At 37.4% G+C, this 20,600-nt stretch overlaps 1 protein-coding gene across 1 annotated transcript in view; it reads left to right on the top strand.

The window, feature by feature from the left end:
- The window catches only part of LOC132153084 (semaphorin-5B-like), a 153,743-nt gene that overhangs the window by 61,717 nt on the left and 71,426 nt on the right, over nucleotides 1–20,600 (top strand). Inside the window, exon 3 of the mRNA XM_059562268.1 lies at nucleotides 19,659–19,899. Coding sequence (XP_059418251.1) covers nucleotides 19,713–19,899 — 187 coding nt within the window. The 5' untranslated portion in view covers nucleotides 19,659–19,712. The remainder of the gene's footprint in view (nucleotides 1–19,658; nucleotides 19,900–20,600) is intronic.

The raw sequence follows: 20,600 nt of genomic DNA, 5'->3' as shown, positions 1-20,600 counted from the left end.
GAAAACCAAGGCGAAAATATTTATTAAAAACTATTATTTTTTGCATTGTTGCTCATGTATACGTCAGATGTGAGTTGATTTCTGGTGCGGAGGTGACTTGACATCTCACCTATCACCTTGCTTTGGAATCATTGGTTCAGTTCCACACCTCTTTCAGCGTATCGAATACTGAACCAATGAATCACCATCTAACATAACATAACTTGAACTACAAAGAGTTGACGTGTGCAACCTGATCGTTTCAGTGAGCACAGACAGTTGAGATGATGTGAAACCCCAGGCTATCTGTGATAGACACATACAGTATTACAGGCTGGTGGGCAATTGGAGAAATGTGTGTTACTGGATACGGCTGGACGTGGCTAGACTGAGGACATGATATAGGCTGACACGAGTTCAGATTGGAGGATGGCCCTTTTGCCGCCTTCTCAGATTGAGTTTGGCCACCCACACGGATCTCTCGCGTGGGTAGCCAGAGTGCACACATTCAGTTATTCTGAAAGCTCTGTTAGTAAAGCAGTTTTTATTATATTAAGTATTTAAACTACTTCAGTAAATTAATAGTTGACAAAATAATTTACTTAGCCTCATGTTCCAAACCTTCTGTCATTTTAAAGCTGTATGTAATTGTTCATGTTTTTTAATTTTTTCAGTTAATTAGAAATTTTGTCCTTACCAACCATGATTTGCAACGTGCAATAGTGATGTCATTTTGCCTATTTTTATCTCTGTTGTGTTTTGGTGAGTAGCTCCACCCGAGCTCCTCTGATTAGTTCAAAATCATGAAATCAAAGATGTAAATGTATAATGCATAATGTGTCGTGTCATGTTTTGCAATCTGAAACTTGTTTTGTAGCACCTGGTTACAAAACAATATCCCTCTGAACTTTAGTCTAGCACTTAAGCAAATAAACACTATTTTAGAGGCTTATTGGTTGAAAAATGGTCCTAATATGCTTCCCTTCTGAAAGTAAAGATTACTTTTAGTCTGTAGCCGAGTCTGATTATGTGAGTAAACTTCCCACTGTGGAGTGGCTACTTTTGTAAATTGAGGTGAATGCTGTGCGTTAGATTGGGTTCTGTGATCTCCTGGCCTGCGTTCAATCTGAAAACTAAACAGATTGTCACCACAGACTGTGCTAAATTATATTCATAACCTAATGCACGTCAAATGCTGAAGACCTCCTATGAACAGGCTTTATTACAACCTTGAGAGGCGATCGGTACCCCATAATTGCTGATCTTAATGTAAGGTACTTCTCTTCTTAATCAACATCTCTCCATTATCCTTCCGTCAAGCAGAAATCTAAAAAAACCTGTAGAATCAAAATGTATTCTGTCTTTCTTTACTGTGGTCTGTCACAGACCAATACAACAACTTGATAAACACCTTTTTGCATTCTGTCAGCACTGGAGTTTGAAATTAAATGCTGGCACTTGCAATCAAGCTGTGCTTTTAATGGATTTTTTGGTGCACTGAGGGCTGTTGAGGTTTTGCTCTTTTCAGGCTTTTTTGAAGAGGCACTTCAGGGGCGAAATGGCTCAGCTGATCACGGCCATCGTCGCTTCGCTGCTCTCCTCAGCTTGTGCAGATTACGCTCTCACTCTGCCAGACACCACTAGCCCAATTGGCCCTCACCAAATGGAACTGTCTCACAGCTATGACAAATGATGTGTACTGTGTATGTGTGCAACTTCGTATCTGGGGCCACAACAACGAAAAAGAGACCCTTGTTAAAAATCACATACAGAACTTGGATGGAGCTCTCACGTAAAGTTGCGAACTCCATACTCTGCCATTGTTGTGTGCACGTTGACACTTTGCCAACAAGCTTTAGTGCATTGTTGCTGAAGTACTACTCCTACACATGTAGAAGCTTAGAGATTTGGTCAAAAAAGCTGATACGCTCTCCAAACACCTACCTACGCTCTCAACAGTAGCTCGGCTCTTTGTGCAAGAATCCCAGATAAGTGTGAAATTGCATCATTACAGATGCCAACCTGCCCCGAAGCCATGAAAACTCTTTCTGATGTGTCCTTTTCCATGAATGGGGCTTTGATATGTTATCAGATACATTCTAGGATACACCTGAAGTATCTGCCTATCGACCGAGTCTGATTATCCTATTGTGCCATCCATAAGGCTAGCGAGAAGGACAACCTCCCGGCGATTTACTGGGTACACTCATGCATGAGACGAGTGACTTCGCTCTGTGATTGCCATGACCCGCCCCTCACCCTCATACCAAAAAGGTCCTTTATGAAGCTCTTTTCCATTTCACACGCTGAATTCAGTCACTCCTCCATTAACCATGTAGACCTCCATTCCCCTGCCTTCAGAGCCCCTTTCTCCTTCTAATGGCTCTGGTAGGGCATACTGGAGCAGGAATTGAAGAGATTTGGTGTGACTCAGATGTTGAAGAATTAGACATGCTTAATGTAACCCTGACTGACCTGAGCCTAGATCTGGGGCTCGGGGTGAGCCAAGCTGCAATTTTTGAAGCTGAGCTGATGGTTAGCCTTTTTAGGCCCTATTTACATCTGGTATTAAGATGCACTTTTGTCAACGGTAAATACAGGTGTAAATGGGATCTGAAAGTTTTGAGCTTGTCCGCTTTTGACCACTTCCAGAGGTAGTTGAAAACAGATTCATACAGCCTCAAAAACCACCTCCTCTATGCCTACTAACCTAATTCTTATGGGATGTGGTGTTAAAGCACACTAGCCAAGATGGGATTTATACTTTGCCATCTGAAATCATAAGTTTGGTTTGAAGGTGTAAAAATGTCAAAAGTTTACCGGTCCTGATTGTAACACAACCCACATCGTTCTGCATAGTTTTGCGGCTATCAGAGTAGAAATGAAAGCTGCTCCTCTTCGTATCATTTTCCATTATCTCCTTTTGCATTCTTATGTAAGTTGTGCAAGCTTATTTATTACCTTAGCCTTAGGCTTATTACCGAAATATCAGGAAAAAGCCCATAAATACACTATAAACCATCCCCTCTAAGAAATTCAGAAAGTGGAGAGAAAGATTACAAGACCAGGTGTTAATGGAAATGTATCTCCCTTGTCTACTTGTGATCCAATTGTCCAAACACTACCATGTGTAAACGGGGCTTTAGAGATGGCATTATTATTTGATTTGACTCCACTGGATCCCAAAGGAGATTTTATTTAACACTTCCACAAACATATTAAGCGTTTAAACTGTGAATGTTTTTTGTATTTGTTTTCCATTTCCCTTAATTTGGATCTTAGAAAAGATGCAAAGAGAAAATGACAAGTGTGAAACGCTTCCCAGAAACCCATTTAATTAAGAGACAATGAGCTGACGGTGTGCCATTTATTTAGCAGATTTCCTTTTGTATATTTATTGTAATTGAGAAACAGGTGTTTCTTAACCCTCCGCTGCAAATGAGACACCTCAGGATCTGAGCTGGTGGGTGCCTTAATAGCTTTGTATGCTCTGCTGGCCCTCATCTGCATTCCTCTGGTGTCTGAGCTAATGACAAGGCAACCTCGGCCTAATGCGCCACCTAAATAACTGATTTGTCATACATTTAGTATTTATGAGGACTTGTGAGTGCACACAAGATGGTAAACCTGGAGAATATTATAAGAGGTAATCAACTTTGCCTGGACTAGCAAAAATTACTAGAGGATACATACTCCCTCAGAGACATGGCTTCTCCTAAATTACTGTTAACATTTTTTCTTTTTTTTTCTCCCATCTGTTGAAAATACTTATATGAAGTACCTAGCAGGACTGGTACAATTGTTTAGTTGTTTATGGTTGGTAAGTAACGTTGCTACGTGCTGCTTCAATATAGAATTTGAATGAATGTGATTTAATATAATTAAATATGTAATAATCAATTAATATAGTTGTAATGCATTGTTACATTGAAACAATAAAATTAATAAATTCATATATGTGACCCTGGACCGCAAAACCAGTCTTAAAGTGCCCCTATTATGCCTTTTCGACTATTACCTTTCATGCAGTGTGTCATGTAGCTGCATGTGAACATAAACTATCTGCAAAGTTGTGAAGCCAACAGTGCACGATATATAAAGTTATTGTCTGTCAAAAAAAAGAGTCTGCTCGCAATCGCCTAAATGAGTCGTAAAGAATTTGAATCTTATTCTGTTACGGGTTTATGTCATGAAGTAAAACATTTTCATAATGTCCGCCCACATTTTAGGTCACCAACTTGCCTGCCCACATCACAGTAAAATTTCTGTGTGGTTAACATCATGTCGAGAAGACGATGTATCATTACGCTGTGAGAGTAAATTTGTTTGATCACATCTCATAATTACCACAAACTTGACAACACTTGACAATAACAACTAAGAAATTGTCGGGTCTCGGGGCTAATCACCTGTCTTTTTGGTGTGGGTGTGTGTGTGTTGGGATGGTTTGACAGCTCACCGCGTCTGCCTGTTTGTGTTTTCCCCGCCTCCCTTGTTTCCCCGTTGTTAACCTTAATTGCTCGCCACCTGTTCTCTATGTCCTTCTAATTTTTTCCCCTTTATTATTCCCTGTGTTTCTCTGTCTATTGTCAGACTGTTGTTATTCATACCAATAGCTCCGATCATCTAGCAGCTCTTTGAACTCACCTTGTCGTGTCTTGTCCTCAGGCTCCAGTGTGTTTAGTTGATTCCTCTGCCCTTGTTCTTACAAGCCTTGAGCTCCTAGTAGCTTCCAGCTGTTCATCCCTCCGGTCCGGCGGTTATACGTACTTCTGTGAAACGTGACTCATCTGCTACTCATCCTGTCACTGCGAGTGAAACGTGACTCATCTGCTACTCATCCTGTCACTGCGAGTGAAACCTGTGAAACGTGACTCATCTGCTACTCATCCTGTCACTGCGAGTGTAACCTGTGAACCGTGACTCTTCTCCTCTGTTTCGAATAAAGCCTTGAGTTTACCCGCATCTGAATCCAGCCTGCTTTCTCCTGACAGAAATGTCCTGCCCCAGTCGTGCTTGTGAATAAGTCTCTTGTCGACCAGCCATTTTCATCATTAGACTCCGGTTCAAGTTAATAAGCTACAATCCATATCATCTTTTCAATGTATTGACAAGTCTCCAGGGCTTTCATACTGACATGGCAATTTGCATTTAATTTCCGACACACGCTTTACGCGTTAGATTAATCCAGAGCCAATCTCTCTACAGCTCTGGACCAATCAGAAAGGATCAATCACAGTAGTGGGGGCTCACAGAAAGGAGAGGTTTAGAGAGACTGATTCTTTGAACTGCTTCGCAAGAGTCATTTATGAATCATTTAGAAATTAGGTAAAATTAAATCCATTTTCTGAGAAATGGTTTTTTGACCTTTCATGCATGTAATCCTGTTTTAGGAGACTCATAAAACAATATTAGCAACTTTAAAAATGGCATAATAGGGGCATAATCGAAATTGAGATTTACATAATCTGAAAGCTGAATAAACAAGCTTTCCATTGATGTATGGTTTATTTAGGATATGATATTTGCGCGATTTACAACTACTTGGAAATTTGGAATCTGACGGTGCAAAAAAATCTAAATACTGAGAAAATTGCCCTTTATATTTGTTCAGATGAATTCATAGCAATGTATATTAATATTCAAAAATTTAGTTTTGATATAATTTAGTTAGGAAATGTACAAAATATCTTCATGGAACATGATCTTTACTTAATATCATAATGATTTTTGGCATAAAAGAAAAATATATAATTTTGACCCATACAATGTTTTTTTGGCTATTGCTAAAAATATACCCCAGCGACTTAAGACTGGTTTTGTGGTCCAGGGTCCAGTGTTGGGAAGGTTACTTTGGAAATGTAATAGGTTACAGATTACAAGTTACCCTATTTAAAATGTAATAGTAGTGTAACTTTTTTAATTACTTTAATAAAGTAATGTAACTAATTACTTTTGAGTACATTTTGATTACTTTTATAAATTTCTAATGAATGTTAGTTTGCAACTGTTAATCATCTTCAACCATTTTACACCATGCAGGTTTTACATAACGTGTAAACATTTTACTAGTTAGACTTTTTCCAAACTATAATTCCTGACTAAATGTATAATCAAGTGAAACATTATGAAGTTTCAATAACAATATACAACACTATACCCTTCAAAAGCTTGATGTAAATAATATAAATGTAACAAATAGATAACTGTAACAAATGTAAAAACAATGCTTTTCTTTTTTTCCCCCTAAAAAATTTATTTATTCCCCCTAAAAACCCAGAAAAATATTCTCAGCTCTTTTCAACATTAAAAATAATGATGATAATAATAACAACAAATGTTTTTTTTTTTGTAGAAAATAAGATTGTTAAAAGGATTTCTGAAGGATTGTGTGACTGGAGTAAGCATGCCAAACAATTAGTTTGAAAGTCAGCTTTGATTGTTTCTAATAAACTGTTTAACTGCTCCCCCAAGTGGATATTAAATTTTGTTGTGGGATAATTAAATATATTCTTAATAAACTACAAACATAAAATGATATAGATTTATTTTGTTCTCACATTATCTCTTGTAACTCCTCACTCACAGTGGCACAGATGACTGAGAGGCTCATTATGCAGCTCATTATGCAGGCCTTTGTCTTCTCAGGTGTAAATCACAATGATATTCATGGTAGTTGGCGCCTACTCGCATATGACTTTTACCAACAAAAAGTGTCTTAGAAAATGTAAATCAATATATTGTTTTCTGTGAGTGAGTAAACAAGATGATTTTCACATCATTTAGAAAGAAAAATTCTAGGCTACAAGCTCCAGTTCTCAAAAATCCCGGGAACCATTGTTCTTTATGTGTTTTTTTGCCTTATTCAAGCGTTTTAACATTTTTAGTTTTTCACTAACCACGCATAATATTTTTTTTCTCAAAAACACAATCATGTACATACATGCATTTCACATATTATTACAGCCCAGTTTGTGCTGATTACATGGAGATTAGTCTTTACCCATTTAGATATTTATAAGAAACTGAAAAAAGCACAAATGTCAGGGCATGACAACTTCTCCAGGCCCCAAAAATACCCTTAGACTCCAGAGGGTTAACCTTAAAGTAGTGCTCAATACTGTCAGACTTTCACCATCCTTCATCACCTGAATTAAGATGATCACATTTGAACACAACCACCACACAATCAGACTTTAGTACTGCCTTTTACTTAGAGATTGATCTGAAGTTCAGATTTAAAATCAAAAGAAATAGTTTATAGATACTGTTTTTGAAACCAAATCTTTGCATAACTACAGGCATCTAACTGCATCTAACAATGGTTTGGGGAAAAATAGTTAATAAAAAAAATAAAAGCATATACATCAACTCAAATACGGTTATCTAATAAGCATGTGTCCTATTTTGTGTACTAAACTCCTGAAACATTGATGTCTTTTTGAAACACTGCTGTCTCTTTGTATATGATATGATGATAGTTTCTCAAAATAAGTAAGAAATGCTCTTGAAGTGACTGTTCTAGAGATTAATTTCCATGAGGGGCGGACTGGGAAAAAAAATAGGCTGGGAAATCTCACACTCATACACCCACAACCCATTCTGAAACATGGACAACCCTATTTTTTTTTGGACCTGACATGAAAAAGATTTGAATCCTTAGGTTGGGGACATGCAACGTAATTAAGAGTTCTCTCCTGAACTGCACCTTCACTTCCATTATCCACCCATCTCTCTCATGACTTTAATACTGAAGATTTTTATTTGACTTTTACCATGTTTTGTAAGTGCAATCTTGTTTTTTTTGGCAAATGAATTACCACTTGTATTTATTTTTTACTACAAATTCCATAGTTAAACCACGGTTAGTGCCATACCATAGGCTACATTAATTTTCGTTGTGTTTTTGTATGCACTAGCTCCCCCTAAACCTATGATAAAATATGATGATTTGTCTGCTAACTTACTACTGTAACATTACAATAGATAATAATGACGTCGTTTATACAGTATTTTGAGTGATTGCGAGCAATGTGCTGCTGCTGTTTGACTAAGTAAACAAAGACAAAACTACATTAGCATATTTACAGATGAAACTGACCTGCACCTGAAACCCTGAACAGAAGTGTCACTTCTCTGCTCCAGCTGTGCGCTTACACAATTCACTCCGGTCTCTCTCTCTCGCATTGATTACTCGGAGTCTGATCCAAACCGTTCGGCGGAGGCGCGGAGAGCGCGCGAGCCCAACAACCATTGCCAGTCACGACTAACCGATCCATGATTTATTAGAGATTTAATTATCGAATGGCGGATTCGGAAATAATCGCTTTAGTATATTCGGCCTGCAATTATACAATAACAATATTAAAGTAGAAGGCCAAATCGTCTGCCAGGCCACCGGGAATAGTCCCGGTTCTCCCGATGTCCAGTCAGCGCCTGATTTCCACAGACACGCAGAACGTGCAGGATTCATATTCATATAGTCTTTTTGCGGCTTAATATTCACAGACATCAGTCCATATCGGGTTTTGATTCAAGTGTACTGACCTACTTTTGATTTATTGCGTCCGCGTTATAGGCTGAATTCCATTTTTATGACTGGATTCTACGAATGTGTTTTCCGCGTCTCGGAGATTATGGGCCATATGTCTTTTTGGGAAAGAAATAAGCTGTATGTGGATGTGTGTAAATATTCAAATGTAATCCTCTTTGTAATCGTTACAATTTTCATAAGTAACTGTAATTTAATTACTCATTTTTTCTTAGTAACTGTAACTGATTACTGTTACATTTATTTTGTAATTAAATTACGTAACGCCGTTACATGTAACTAGTTACTCCCCAACACTGCCAGGGTCACATAATGTGATTCATTAACAGTACATGCAATATATGTGTATGTATTTTATGTGGCCTATCCAATCAAAAGCTTTCAATTTCTAAGCAAAAGGAGAAAACAATCAAATGACATAATGTACATTGCATTTTTAAGCTAGTTTTTTCTGGCTCAACTATATATAGGCAGTACTACAGTTTATTATTATTTTTTTTTATATAAACCATATTTTTGTTGTATTTTGAGTGTGCAGAAAGTTATGAGAGGCCTTGTGCTGTGAGGAGAGGTTTTAGCACGGGGGTGGTTGAGGGTTTATTGCTGCCAAAGCAGTATGACTTACAGCCAGAGAGATCAACACAGCTGGCAGCCCAACAGTCCATGTAATGTGGAAGACTCTCCTTTTAAGTTTGACTTTTGGAGGGATCGATATATACTTATTTGATTCATTTTTGGAAGGATATGACCTAGCTAACCAAGCTTATGACCCCCTCACAGGCCAAAATATGGTGCAATAGGAGCTCTTTGCCAACAGGAGGAAGAGTGGAAAGAAATTAATTTATAAACCTATTTTTTATTTTATTTGGGACCAACGGAAGGGAATGTTGGAATGGACTAGCATATGTCGCTTTTATTGCTCTGCTTAGAGACATGTTGCATCACAGTGATTTTACATGATTTAAAGTATTGTTTCCAGTTTCATTCTGCATTCTCTCTGTCATAGACTGATGCCATCCAATTATTTGTCAGTGCACATGCACGTTAGAGTTGTTAATGGTAGGGAATACCATACCAACAATAGCCATTATATTTAATTCAATGTAATTTACATTAAAATATGCAATAAAAAACAAGTAACCACAAACTGTACTGTATATATATATATATATATATATATATATATATATATATATATGTGAGAAGGGTCGTAGGAAAGCATCCTGGGCACAGATAGATAGATGGATAGATAGATAGATAGATAGATAGATAGATACGTTTTTCATAGGTTTGGTCTGGAGCAACAGCTCGTCGTAACTACTCTGTGTGTGCTCAGAGCTGATTTTGTTCTGTTGTTCATCTTTCTGTCAGATGGGCAGCCCAGGAGGCACATGAGAAACTGCTTTTGACGTCTTACAATTTGCCTCCATCCAGGCACCAGGCTCAGTGTGATTGCCTCTTGCTGACAGATCTTGATTGCCCCATCTGACATCACTGTCATTTGATGAGGTGTTAAATGAAGAAGCGGCGCTCATTAGGAGAGATCGTGTTTGCTCTTTGGCTATACCTGCTCTCTTGTCTTACAAGGGGCCTATCTTGCCTGTAAAGTGGCGAACAAACCTGCGCCATCTTTTGCAATTGTCTGTACGGCGTTAACAACGTGTTCATTAGTCGGGTCTGTTTCCATGGAAATATGCTAGGGGCTTGGGTAGCCTGCTGTGTGCATGTTATCCTGGCTGATCTGGGTGCTTTTGACAGAAGCAATGTGTGTGCATTCATTAGTCTTATCAAGGGAAGTTCCTTAAGCCTAGTGCATGCGATCCACGGATAATTGACCATCCATTCAGATTGTCTACTACTCCTGTGAAATCTAGCGAAGTGTCCCAGATGGGTATTTTAATTTCCCACGCTCTAAAGTAGCTAGACAGCCATAAAGTGCAATGGGCCATTTTGCAAGTATCCCAGAGAGAAAGAGTCTTGAGTGCTTTCTTTGGCTTGATCTTTCTTCTATCACTTTGGTGAGCACTCCGCATTCAGCGATGCCAGTTCGTCCCACTCTCTAAGGCGAGTTTATAAGTGCCACCAGCTGTTTTGAGCCTTAATTTGTAAATGTGTAGGTGGTGCTCATTGTAGATCTTTAACATCTTAGCTATTTTGCATTGGGGCTAATTAGCTCACAGCTGTTGACTAAATGTTGGGATGCAAGTTGTTAAAGGGATACTCAAAACCAAAATAAACATTTTGTTATTAATCACTTACCCCCATGTCGTTCCAAACACGTAAAAGCTTTGTTCATCTTCAACGATATTTTGGATGAAAACAGGGAGGCTTGTGACTGTCCCATAGATTGGCAAGTAAAATACATTGTCAAATTATGAAATGCATCATCAGAATAGTTTATCTGCCATCAGTGGTTCCAAAGTAACATTATGAAGTGACAAGAATAATTTTTGTATACGAAGAAAACAAAAATAACAACTTTATTCAACAATTCCTCTCCTCTGTTTCTCTTCACATCACTGTAGCACCGTTTTGGCGAATCAGCCATGCTAGAGTAAGCAGTGATTTCTTTCAAATCAAAGCATAAACATACGTAGAAAACTCATCCTTGTGGCGCGACTGACACAGAAGAGTGTACGCTGCCTGCATACAGCTCAGATTCGCCCCATCTCTTGGGCTTAATTCAGCTGGTTCAGAGTGACCTCTTTCCCATCACAGCAGCACTTCAACAACCAGCTGAGTAAAGCACACCATACATCCCCAGCCACAAATGTCAGATCTCAAGCCAAAAGTGTGTACATGACCTCCTTAAATAGATGTCTCTTCATAAATTGGTGTTACTCTAGCCGAATGGGAGATAAACATGTTCTTGATTCTGTCGAAATTAAAGGATGCACTTTTTCTAGTTTATGATAATTGCATTATGGGAAATGTGTATTTTATTAATTTCTCCTCTTCCTGGCGTTTACAAATGATTGAGAGTGAGGAGTCGTGCCGATTTGGGTTGATTTTGGCGGGGTCTGAGTCGGTTGGCCATGACAGTAGGAGACGCTATCGGTTGCAAGGGGCAACGCCTTCAGAACTTCACAGAGCCGCGACTAAACATTCCAGAGCCCTTTAATTTTTGAGCATTTATTATTTAGGCGGTACAGAGATGGATCTACGAAAGCCACATTTTTTTTTCATGCACAGACATCGGAACCCGAGAATTATCATTTAACAAGCATAATATGGGGCAACAAGGAATCTCATTACTGATAATTTCAGATAAAGATTTAGTAAGTTGTAACCAAAAGGACTGTACTTCAGAGCATTCCCAAAACATATGAAGAAAAGTACCTATACTACCCTGTGAACACAGTTGACAGAGAGGAGATGACTCTAACTTAATCAGATGTCTGATTCTGGGTGTTAAATAAGTTCTATATACAAATCTAAAGTGAATGGATCGATTATTCCAAATATTTTTCCAAGTTAATGTAGGGGAAATGAAACCATAATCATTTTGCCAAGTTGTTTGAATTGTAATTGATTTAAAAGAACTTTGCATTATTTGAGAGTACATTGTGGAAACAATTCCCTTATTGTTTAAGTTGTACAGTTGATTTGTAAAATCATGTTTTGGAAGTTTAGATTCCCATGGTACTCCATATGCCTTTAAGGCAGAACGAAGCTGCAAATATATAAAAAAAAGAAAATCCAGGTAAATTATAGCTTTCTTTCAAATCTTGAAATGTACGAAGACCATTAGTGTTGAATAACTGTCCAAGTAGATAAATCCCATTGTTCATCCATATTGGGTAGGCCACTGTCCGACCACCTAGCAATAAATTATGATTATGAAATATTGGAGTATGGTAATGCCACTTTTTTTTATAATCAGTATTGTTAGTCGCAAGCTTCCAGATTAATAAAAGATTAAAAATAATAGACCCGAAATGCATTTTGGCTTGTTTTAAAGGAACTTCTGCATAAATTAGATCTTGTTATCTATACGGATAAACTAATTTCTCTTCCAGAGAGCGCCAACAAACAGATTTTGTGGGGTCTAGCCAAGATTTTATAGTGCGCAAAACGAAACACCAATGATAGACTTTGAAATTTGGGACTCCCCAACCTCCGGCTAATTTTTCTCTCTGAAGAGTTTTAAATTTAATCTTTGGTCTTTTGTTATTCCAGATAAAACCAGTGATTAAACTATCCCAGTACTCAATCTGTGGACTCAAAGGCAACATCCAATTCCCTAAATCTTTTTTGAATTTTTCCAAAACTTATATAGTTCTTACTAACTGTAGATTCTAGAGTTGGAAAAATGTCAATTCCTAAATATTTAAATTGATTTACAATTGGGATCCTAATTTGAGTTAAATCATCGCCAGAGCTACTTAGGGGAAGGAGAGCAGATTTTTGCCAGTTTATTTTATAACCTGAGATACTATTAAAGTCTGAAAATAGTTTCTTGACATTGGGAAGCGACTGCGAGATTTTATTAATAAAGAGAAGCACATCATCTGCATAGATTGATATATGGTGCATGGTAGAGTTTATTATGATTAAATGCTGTGTAAAATATCAATATACTTGCCAGGCCAACTTCCCAGTAGATCACTCAATCCCCTCCCCATCCCTCTATCTATATTATCTTCCATGGTTAGAGGATGCAGAGTTGTGCTCCTGTGAGCACCTATTTCCCCTTCTTACAGCCACCAAAACTTAAATAAGAGAGGAAAAAAAAAAAAAAAAAAAAAATAACATCACCAATTATGCTTGCTTATTAAATTAATGGAAGAAAGTAGGCTGTTCATACATCAAGGTCATATATCCACATCAATCTAAAAATAGTAATTAAACCCACTTATCTTTGTTAACTTTCAAACCTACGGATTACTTCATTTGGAACATCATTTATCATCAGGTCCAAAATAATATTAATAAACAAAGGAGAAAAAGGAAAAGGGATCAGCCTAATTGGCAGATTCACTATTATCCTGAGGCAGGGAACTGATCGTCTCTGACCCAACTGCCCCATCATCCGAGCCCAATAAGTGGTCCAGATTGAGGCTGTTCGCAAATTTTTCTGCGTCCTCTGCACATTTGAACAGCCTGACTTCTTTTCCAATGGTTACCTTAAGAGTTGCTGGATGAAGTAGAAAGTTAGCGATGCCCTCTTTTGTCAGCCTGTTGCGTATGTCGCCGAAAGCCTTCCTCCTAAGTGCCGTGTGCTTGCTGTAATCCACAAAAAAACCGCAGCTCTTTTCCCGCATACATGATTGGTTTCACCCGTTGGGCTTCTTTTAGTATCTTTTAGCCACTCTCATACTGTATCGCAGACATTTGAAAATCATAGTTCGTGGATGGCCAGCATGATTTCCAGTGTATATTCTGTGTCCATATTCCAAATCCAGTGGCCTATCCTTGAGAGCAGGTATCCATAGCGGGAGATGAGTTGAAAGAAACTGCAGTACATTACTGCCTTCTGCTCCTTCCTTCAATCCACTGATTCGAATATCTTTTTGCCGTGCCCAGTCCTCCTCGTCCACCAGCCTCAATGTGAGTTTTTCAATTTGGCTGTGGCACTCTCCAATAGATTCGGTGAGGCTTTTTTGTTCTTTTTGAAGTGTGTTAATTGCTAAAGTACACTGCTTAAGTTTTGTATCATTTTCTTTGGTCTGTTCTTTCAGTACGTTCAGACTGATAGAGAGAGCCGACAGTTCCGATCGAAGTGTGGAAATGCCTTCCGAGATGTCGGACTTCAATTCTGTTCGTAGATTCCGGATTTCTCCTTGCAATGTTTCAGTAAAAGAAGCCGATTGTTCACTCACGGCAGTCTGAATAGCCTCGACAATGTCTTCAAATTTTGTTGGAGTACGGCCTGAACGCAACATCGTTCAAACGCAAAAGCGCGGGCCACTTGAGCGTGATGTTTGTTAGTAGATTAGCAGTCCTTAAATCCGACGTCAATACAATAAAAACGGCAATCGACTTTCCAGCAGGTTTTATATTATGTCATCTTCCTTATCCGTTGTTTCTTTTTAATGCATAATTTTTATATCTAAAGTTATTTGGCTGTTTGAAGGGTTGAAGGCGCTCAGTGGCATTCCGCCATCACCCTACCATCACCGGAAGTTTCAAGCAAACACTTCTTGACCAAAATGACAACATAATTAACTGCGATTGTTTCGTAAACACTAGATTGTAGCGATATGTTCAATGTACACAAACGTTTCCAACATGTTTTGATGTAGGCTAAAGCTGTGTATGTTTAGTTATTTAGTTGTAATTTGATTTTAGCCCAATGACACATACTGTAACAGGTTTTTGTGTTTGGTGTTGGGGTCTGAAAAGTGGACAAACCAGTTCTGGGTTGGCTAGGGTAGTTAAATGTGTGACTGCAAGATGTAGACGTCCTGATGCTGTGTCCATTCCGGTAACCTAAAAAACTGTATTCCATTGTTCCTATGTTTCCCATATGTATCGTGTGAGGTACTGGAGCAGTTTTTAACGCAGCAGTAACTTCCAGGCATGGTAAAACAGTGCGGAATTGCGAGAACCTCTACTACCGAGTTAACAACACACGTAAACAATCATGTTTTGCCGCCGGCATCCTGCCAACATGGTGGAGAAGGTGATATCGATATATCGATAAAAAAAAAAAGCTAATAAATGATAAATACATTTTTTTTGATAATATTAATTCAGTATATTTATTCTTTATTGAGGAATATTATCTATCTCTCATTAAATACAATTATTCACAATTTATCTACCGTATAGACACCATCATCAGCATTGTGAACCCTGTATGGTTTACCACTAATCTGCATTACATAGTAAATCAAAGTCTATTTGTTGTTGCTGTTTTTTAATTCAAGGATAATGCATCAAGTATAACTATTTATGATATTTCCTCATCGCTTAACCACTTCTGAACGTTAGTATACTGTATGTACGTATTTGTGAGTGACAAATCCAATAAATGTGTTAATATTTCTGAGATTGAATTCTGTTTTATAAGGTTTTTTTGGGGGGGTGGTGGAATTTTGACTAAAGTGTTTAAAATGTTAATGCTAAAAACTGGTAAATGTAATGTTTTGTAATTTTAACTAAATATACTTTATCCTAATTAAGGAATATCCTCTTTGTCTTAATTATTTAGAAATGCTCTATAGACATTGACATCTGCCTACATTGGTCGACCACTGCTCTACATAATAAATCAAGCTCTTTTATTTAAAAAAACATTAAGGAGAATTCATCCAGAATGATTATTTATGATATTACCCCTTTATCTCTTTCTGAGCATATACATTTGAAATATTAACATAAGGTTAAGTAGTCATTTTCCCATCAAAGGTTCTGGCCTGTTTCTCATTTCTCTTGCATACTAACTAGGCTAAAACACTTTCACATACGTCAATACACCCACCCAGCCACACTTTATTACATAAACCCTAATGAGCAGTCTTGAAGTGCTACAGGATAGTAAAAGGATGTGTGTTTTTCTGTAGCGTTTGCATTCTAGATCATTGCCTTTGCACTGGCACATTCACAAGTCAACAATAATTTAGTTCAATCTAGAGATGGTTAGAGTTGTGAATAATCCTGTCTCATGCAGTTGGTTGACTGTATAGCAAGCCAGTTGCCATTTTCATTTGCCTAATTAGTTACCCGCTGTTGCAAGAGGGATAATTGAGAAGGCATCATGGTAATTTGCAACATAACAAAGCTAATAATTTGTTATTGATTGCTTCATCCAATGGTGAAACAGTAATTTAGCCCCTGGTGCATCTCAGAGGATTGGATGAATTCAATCTTGTTTTTTAAACATTCAAATAATATTATGTGCCACAAGATTAATTTTGGTGATGTGTTGCTGGTTTCTCTCTGGCTGTTATTTGTTTTTATGCATTAATGTTGGTGGTGCGCAACCACATTTGTGACCCTGGGCTACTTCAAAATTAAGATTTATACATCATCTGAAAGCTGAATAAATAACATTTCCATCGATGTATGGTTTGTTAGGATAGGACAATATTTGGCCGAGATACAACTATTTGAAAATCTGGAATCTGAGGGTGCAAAAAAAATCTGAGTAATAGCTGAAAAAAAATGACCTTTGAAGTTGAAGTTCTTAGCAAATCGTATTATCTACTCAGAAATTAAGTTTTGATATATTTATGGTAGGAAATTTACAAAATATCTTCATGGAACATGATCTTTACTCAATATCCTAATAATTTTTGGCATAAAAGAAAAATCGATAATTTTAACCCATACAATGTTTTTTTTTTGGCTATTGCTAAAAATATACCCCCAGCGACTTAAGAAAGGTTTTGTGTTCCATGGTCACACTTGCCCAAAGATGCGATACTGGTGTGCTGATATGGCCTAATTCGTTTACCACAGTTTTAGTAGTTTAAACCAAGGGGTTTTGCTAGTGAGTCCAGTTAGCCCCTGCTGGTAGATGCTGTAACTACAAGAAAGCCTCTTTTGACCATTCAGTAGTTGCTGTAAAGATTAAATCTTTTTTTTTTTTTACAATCAACATATAAATAGCAAATATATGTAAAGTATAAATTTTTATGGTATAATGTCATTTATATTTTATTTTATTTTATTTCCATGTCAAATAGCCTACACTCTGTGTTTACCCCTAACAGGAGCTGCCAAACCTGGCATTATATTTTATTATATTGTATTAGTTGTGAAATAAATGGAAGTTGTTTAAATTCACCTTTCATCTATAATGAATTTGTGACCATAAGAAAAATTGAGCTTATTTTTGGTAATGGGTTCCTTAAGAATACTAGATTCCAGCTTAGGGCAATGTGGGTGTTCAATTAAAGCTTGGTCTCCTAGGTCCGTAGGCTTGCTTGCTGAAGTGTGACACATTATGATTTGAGCAGTTAGCATATGACATGGTGTGTAAGGAGATTGACGGGCAGCTGAGCGCAGTGACTGAGGTAACTGCCGGGTCTTATAATATGAATGCACTGGAGCTGCTCTGAATAGAGATGGAGATGTCATGCCTTACCTCTAATAAGATCAGCCATGATATTAAAACTCCTCCGCATGTGAAGGAGACAGAAGTGCCTGGGTGCTTAAGGGCTTTTATGCTGATCAAGCTGGGCCACTACTTACAGCCAGAAACTTTTAACAACACCACCCACCCATCCTGCTTCCTACCCCAGTGCACCAGCCATCACAGTTATTGCACAGTTATTTTTTTTACCTCTATATCATAATTGTTGTGATCCAAAATCTGAAGTTCTAGCTTGCTACTTTTCAAGTGCTGCTTGTTTTTGTTAGGATTTTCAACTATCATTCAGTCGCCTTGCAAAGCCTGCATTGCATTGTGACTGAATGACTAAACATTCAAGGCTGAACTGTGCTGCACAAACTGTTCAGGCTGGACCGAAAAGATCAGGGACTTTGTCAAAAATACACTTCAGCCACTCTTTACAAAATGTTAGCATGTTTAGAAGGATTTTACAATGCCACAGGTGCTAATACACACTCTGGAACAGCACAACTTCTAAATTACTCATACTAAATTACTTTTTGTGGTGTAATTCTGCTGGGGAAATTTTTGACTATTGGAAGTTAGAATATGCAGTAATCAGCCAACCCCCCAAAAAATGAGAATATTTGACCCTTTTCAGGAAAAAATAAAAATAAAGAAAAAAAAATATATTTTTTTCTATTTTCTGTATTCTGTTTTTTATATATATATTTTGAGTAAATATGTTTTACAAATATATTTTATTTAAAATTAAGTCAATGTATTTAATTTGAATTAAGACATGTTTGATGCATCTCATTTGCCATTGTTACATTAAAATGCTTGTAATATATTTACATTGTAATTTATGTATTTGGCAGACACAAACTGGACCAGTGACCTTTTGTTTGAACTACGAAAATGCCTACAGTAAAATTATTTCATTGATCAGTGTTGGCACCGATTTTGTTTCTTCTCTGCTAGCATTTTTAAAGGATTAAAAAATGGATGGATAAACATTTTCTTCAGTTGAATTAAAAAAAAAAAAAGACAGAGGTTATCCTGTTTGACAAATACAGTGTTCTCTTGGGGCATCTTCAGCTGAACAGTCACGCCTGTGTTAAAAATCCGGGGGTCATTTTTGATTCCCATCTGAAGTATGACAAACAAATAAATTTGGTGGTTAGGGCCAGCTTTTTCCAGCTAAAGCACCTTCGAAAGTTAAAGTCCCTTCTTATTTTTAGGGATTTGGAGACCGTTATTAACGCTTGTAACACTCCAAAGTGTTATCTCCTCAAGGCTTGATTACTGTAACGGGTTAGGGTTAGAATTTTATTCTGGAATCAGTATGTCATCACTCTCACAATTACAGATTGTCCAAAATCTGCTGCTGTTCACTTTCTGTCTGGGAAAAAAAGAAGGAACATATTTCAACTATCCAGGCATCTCTCCATTGGCACCCAGTGAAATGGTGAAGATTTGGATGTGTTTAAAGCTCTACAGGGACTTTTCCCTACTAATATATCAGAACTTTTAAGTTTTTATTCTCCTCAGATATCACTGCTACTAAATGTCCCAAAATCTTGTCTTTCGATTTTTTTTTCAGTCTGTGCTCCAAAACTTTGGAACACACAACCCCTAAGGATTAGAGCTTCCCCTACATTAACTGTTTTTAAAGCATCAATTAAAACATATCTTTTTTTCTCAGGCTTACTCATAATTTGGTTTTATTCTCGTATGTATTTCTCTAATGCCTAAGGTATCTGTTTGTGATATAACAAGTTATGCCTATTTTTGACTATAATGTCTTTTTGTTTTAAGTTATCAGATAAACTTTATAGATAATCCAAAACAATTAGAAAATGAACTTTATTTTTGGTGTGACTCTTTTGCAACTTTCGGATTATGCACATTTAAACTAGAGTCAAAGACAAATACTGTAGTAATTTTTTTCTTTACTTTCTTCCACCTTCTCTCAACAAAACTTTGACATAATCATAAAGAGGTACAATATTGCCTCCTATGATGGTAGAGATGTGTGTTGGCTGCAAAAAATGTAAACCTCAAAGAAATGTCAGGAAATTAACTTAGAAAAGTACCATGAATCTTTTTCTTCAGTCTCAACAGGTGCATTCCAGAGGCCCACCTTGGCAGCTAGAGGAGAGGTCGGCCTCCGTCACCATGACAGTGTTGCCACGGGCCGTGGCTTCCCTGGCTGTGCCCGGCCTTATCCTCTGTTTCATCACTCTTCCGTTTCCTGCTATACTATCCCAGAGGCCCCCTCTCCCCACAGAACCCTCCCCCACCCCAGCACCCCACACAAGGCCGGAGTGTACCCGCCTAGAGCACCCCTTCATCTCTATTCAAGGTAAGCACTGATGTCTCTCACAGTACATATTTTTTCCTTTCCCACCATAATATGCAGAGACAGCTGTAAGTGTAAAACCATTTCTCAGTGGCAATATCAAATCATTAAAAGGTTCATATGATGCGATTTCAATATTTCCTTTCTCTTTGGAGTGTTACAAGCTCTTGGTGCATAAAGAAGATTTGTAAAGTTGCAAAGACTAAAGTCTCAAATCCAAATAGATATTCTTTATCAAAGTTAAGAGTCAACCACACCCTTCTAAAATGGCTCATTCAAACACGCCCCCGCATGTCTACGTCACTGTGTGGGAAGATTTGTTTAACACCGCCCAAATGTTCACGCAAAGAGAGAAGGTGTAACTTTTATTCTTGCTGTTGCCGCCGGTACCAAGTTGTAGAGACACTGTGTTTCATTGTGGAAGCAAAACTACTTTGTTTGGCCTTCCAAAAGAGGACACAACTTGAAATCAGTGGTTAAGTTTATTTACAACACTGTTCCAAAACAGTTCAACCCTCTTTTAAAAGTAGATTGCTATACTACAAGCTACTACCAAAATGTAGAAAACTGCAGTGTTCTAAAAGATACATTTATACAAAATAAAAATACAAAAAATTATTTTATGTAATTGCAAATAATCCAGCATTTAAATTGGTATTTGGATGTAAAAAAAAGAAGAATTCTGTGCATGGACTCAAATTATT

Source organism: Carassius carassius, chromosome 11 (genome assembly GCF_963082965.1).
Source record: "Carassius carassius chromosome 11, fCarCar2.1, whole genome shotgun sequence".
In the NCBI taxonomy this organism is placed as follows: Eukaryota; Metazoa; Chordata; class Actinopteri; order Cypriniformes; family Cyprinidae; genus Carassius; species Carassius carassius.
The sequence above is the reverse complement of the archived record's forward strand: the minus strand, read 5'-3'. Positions and strand labels throughout refer to the sequence as shown.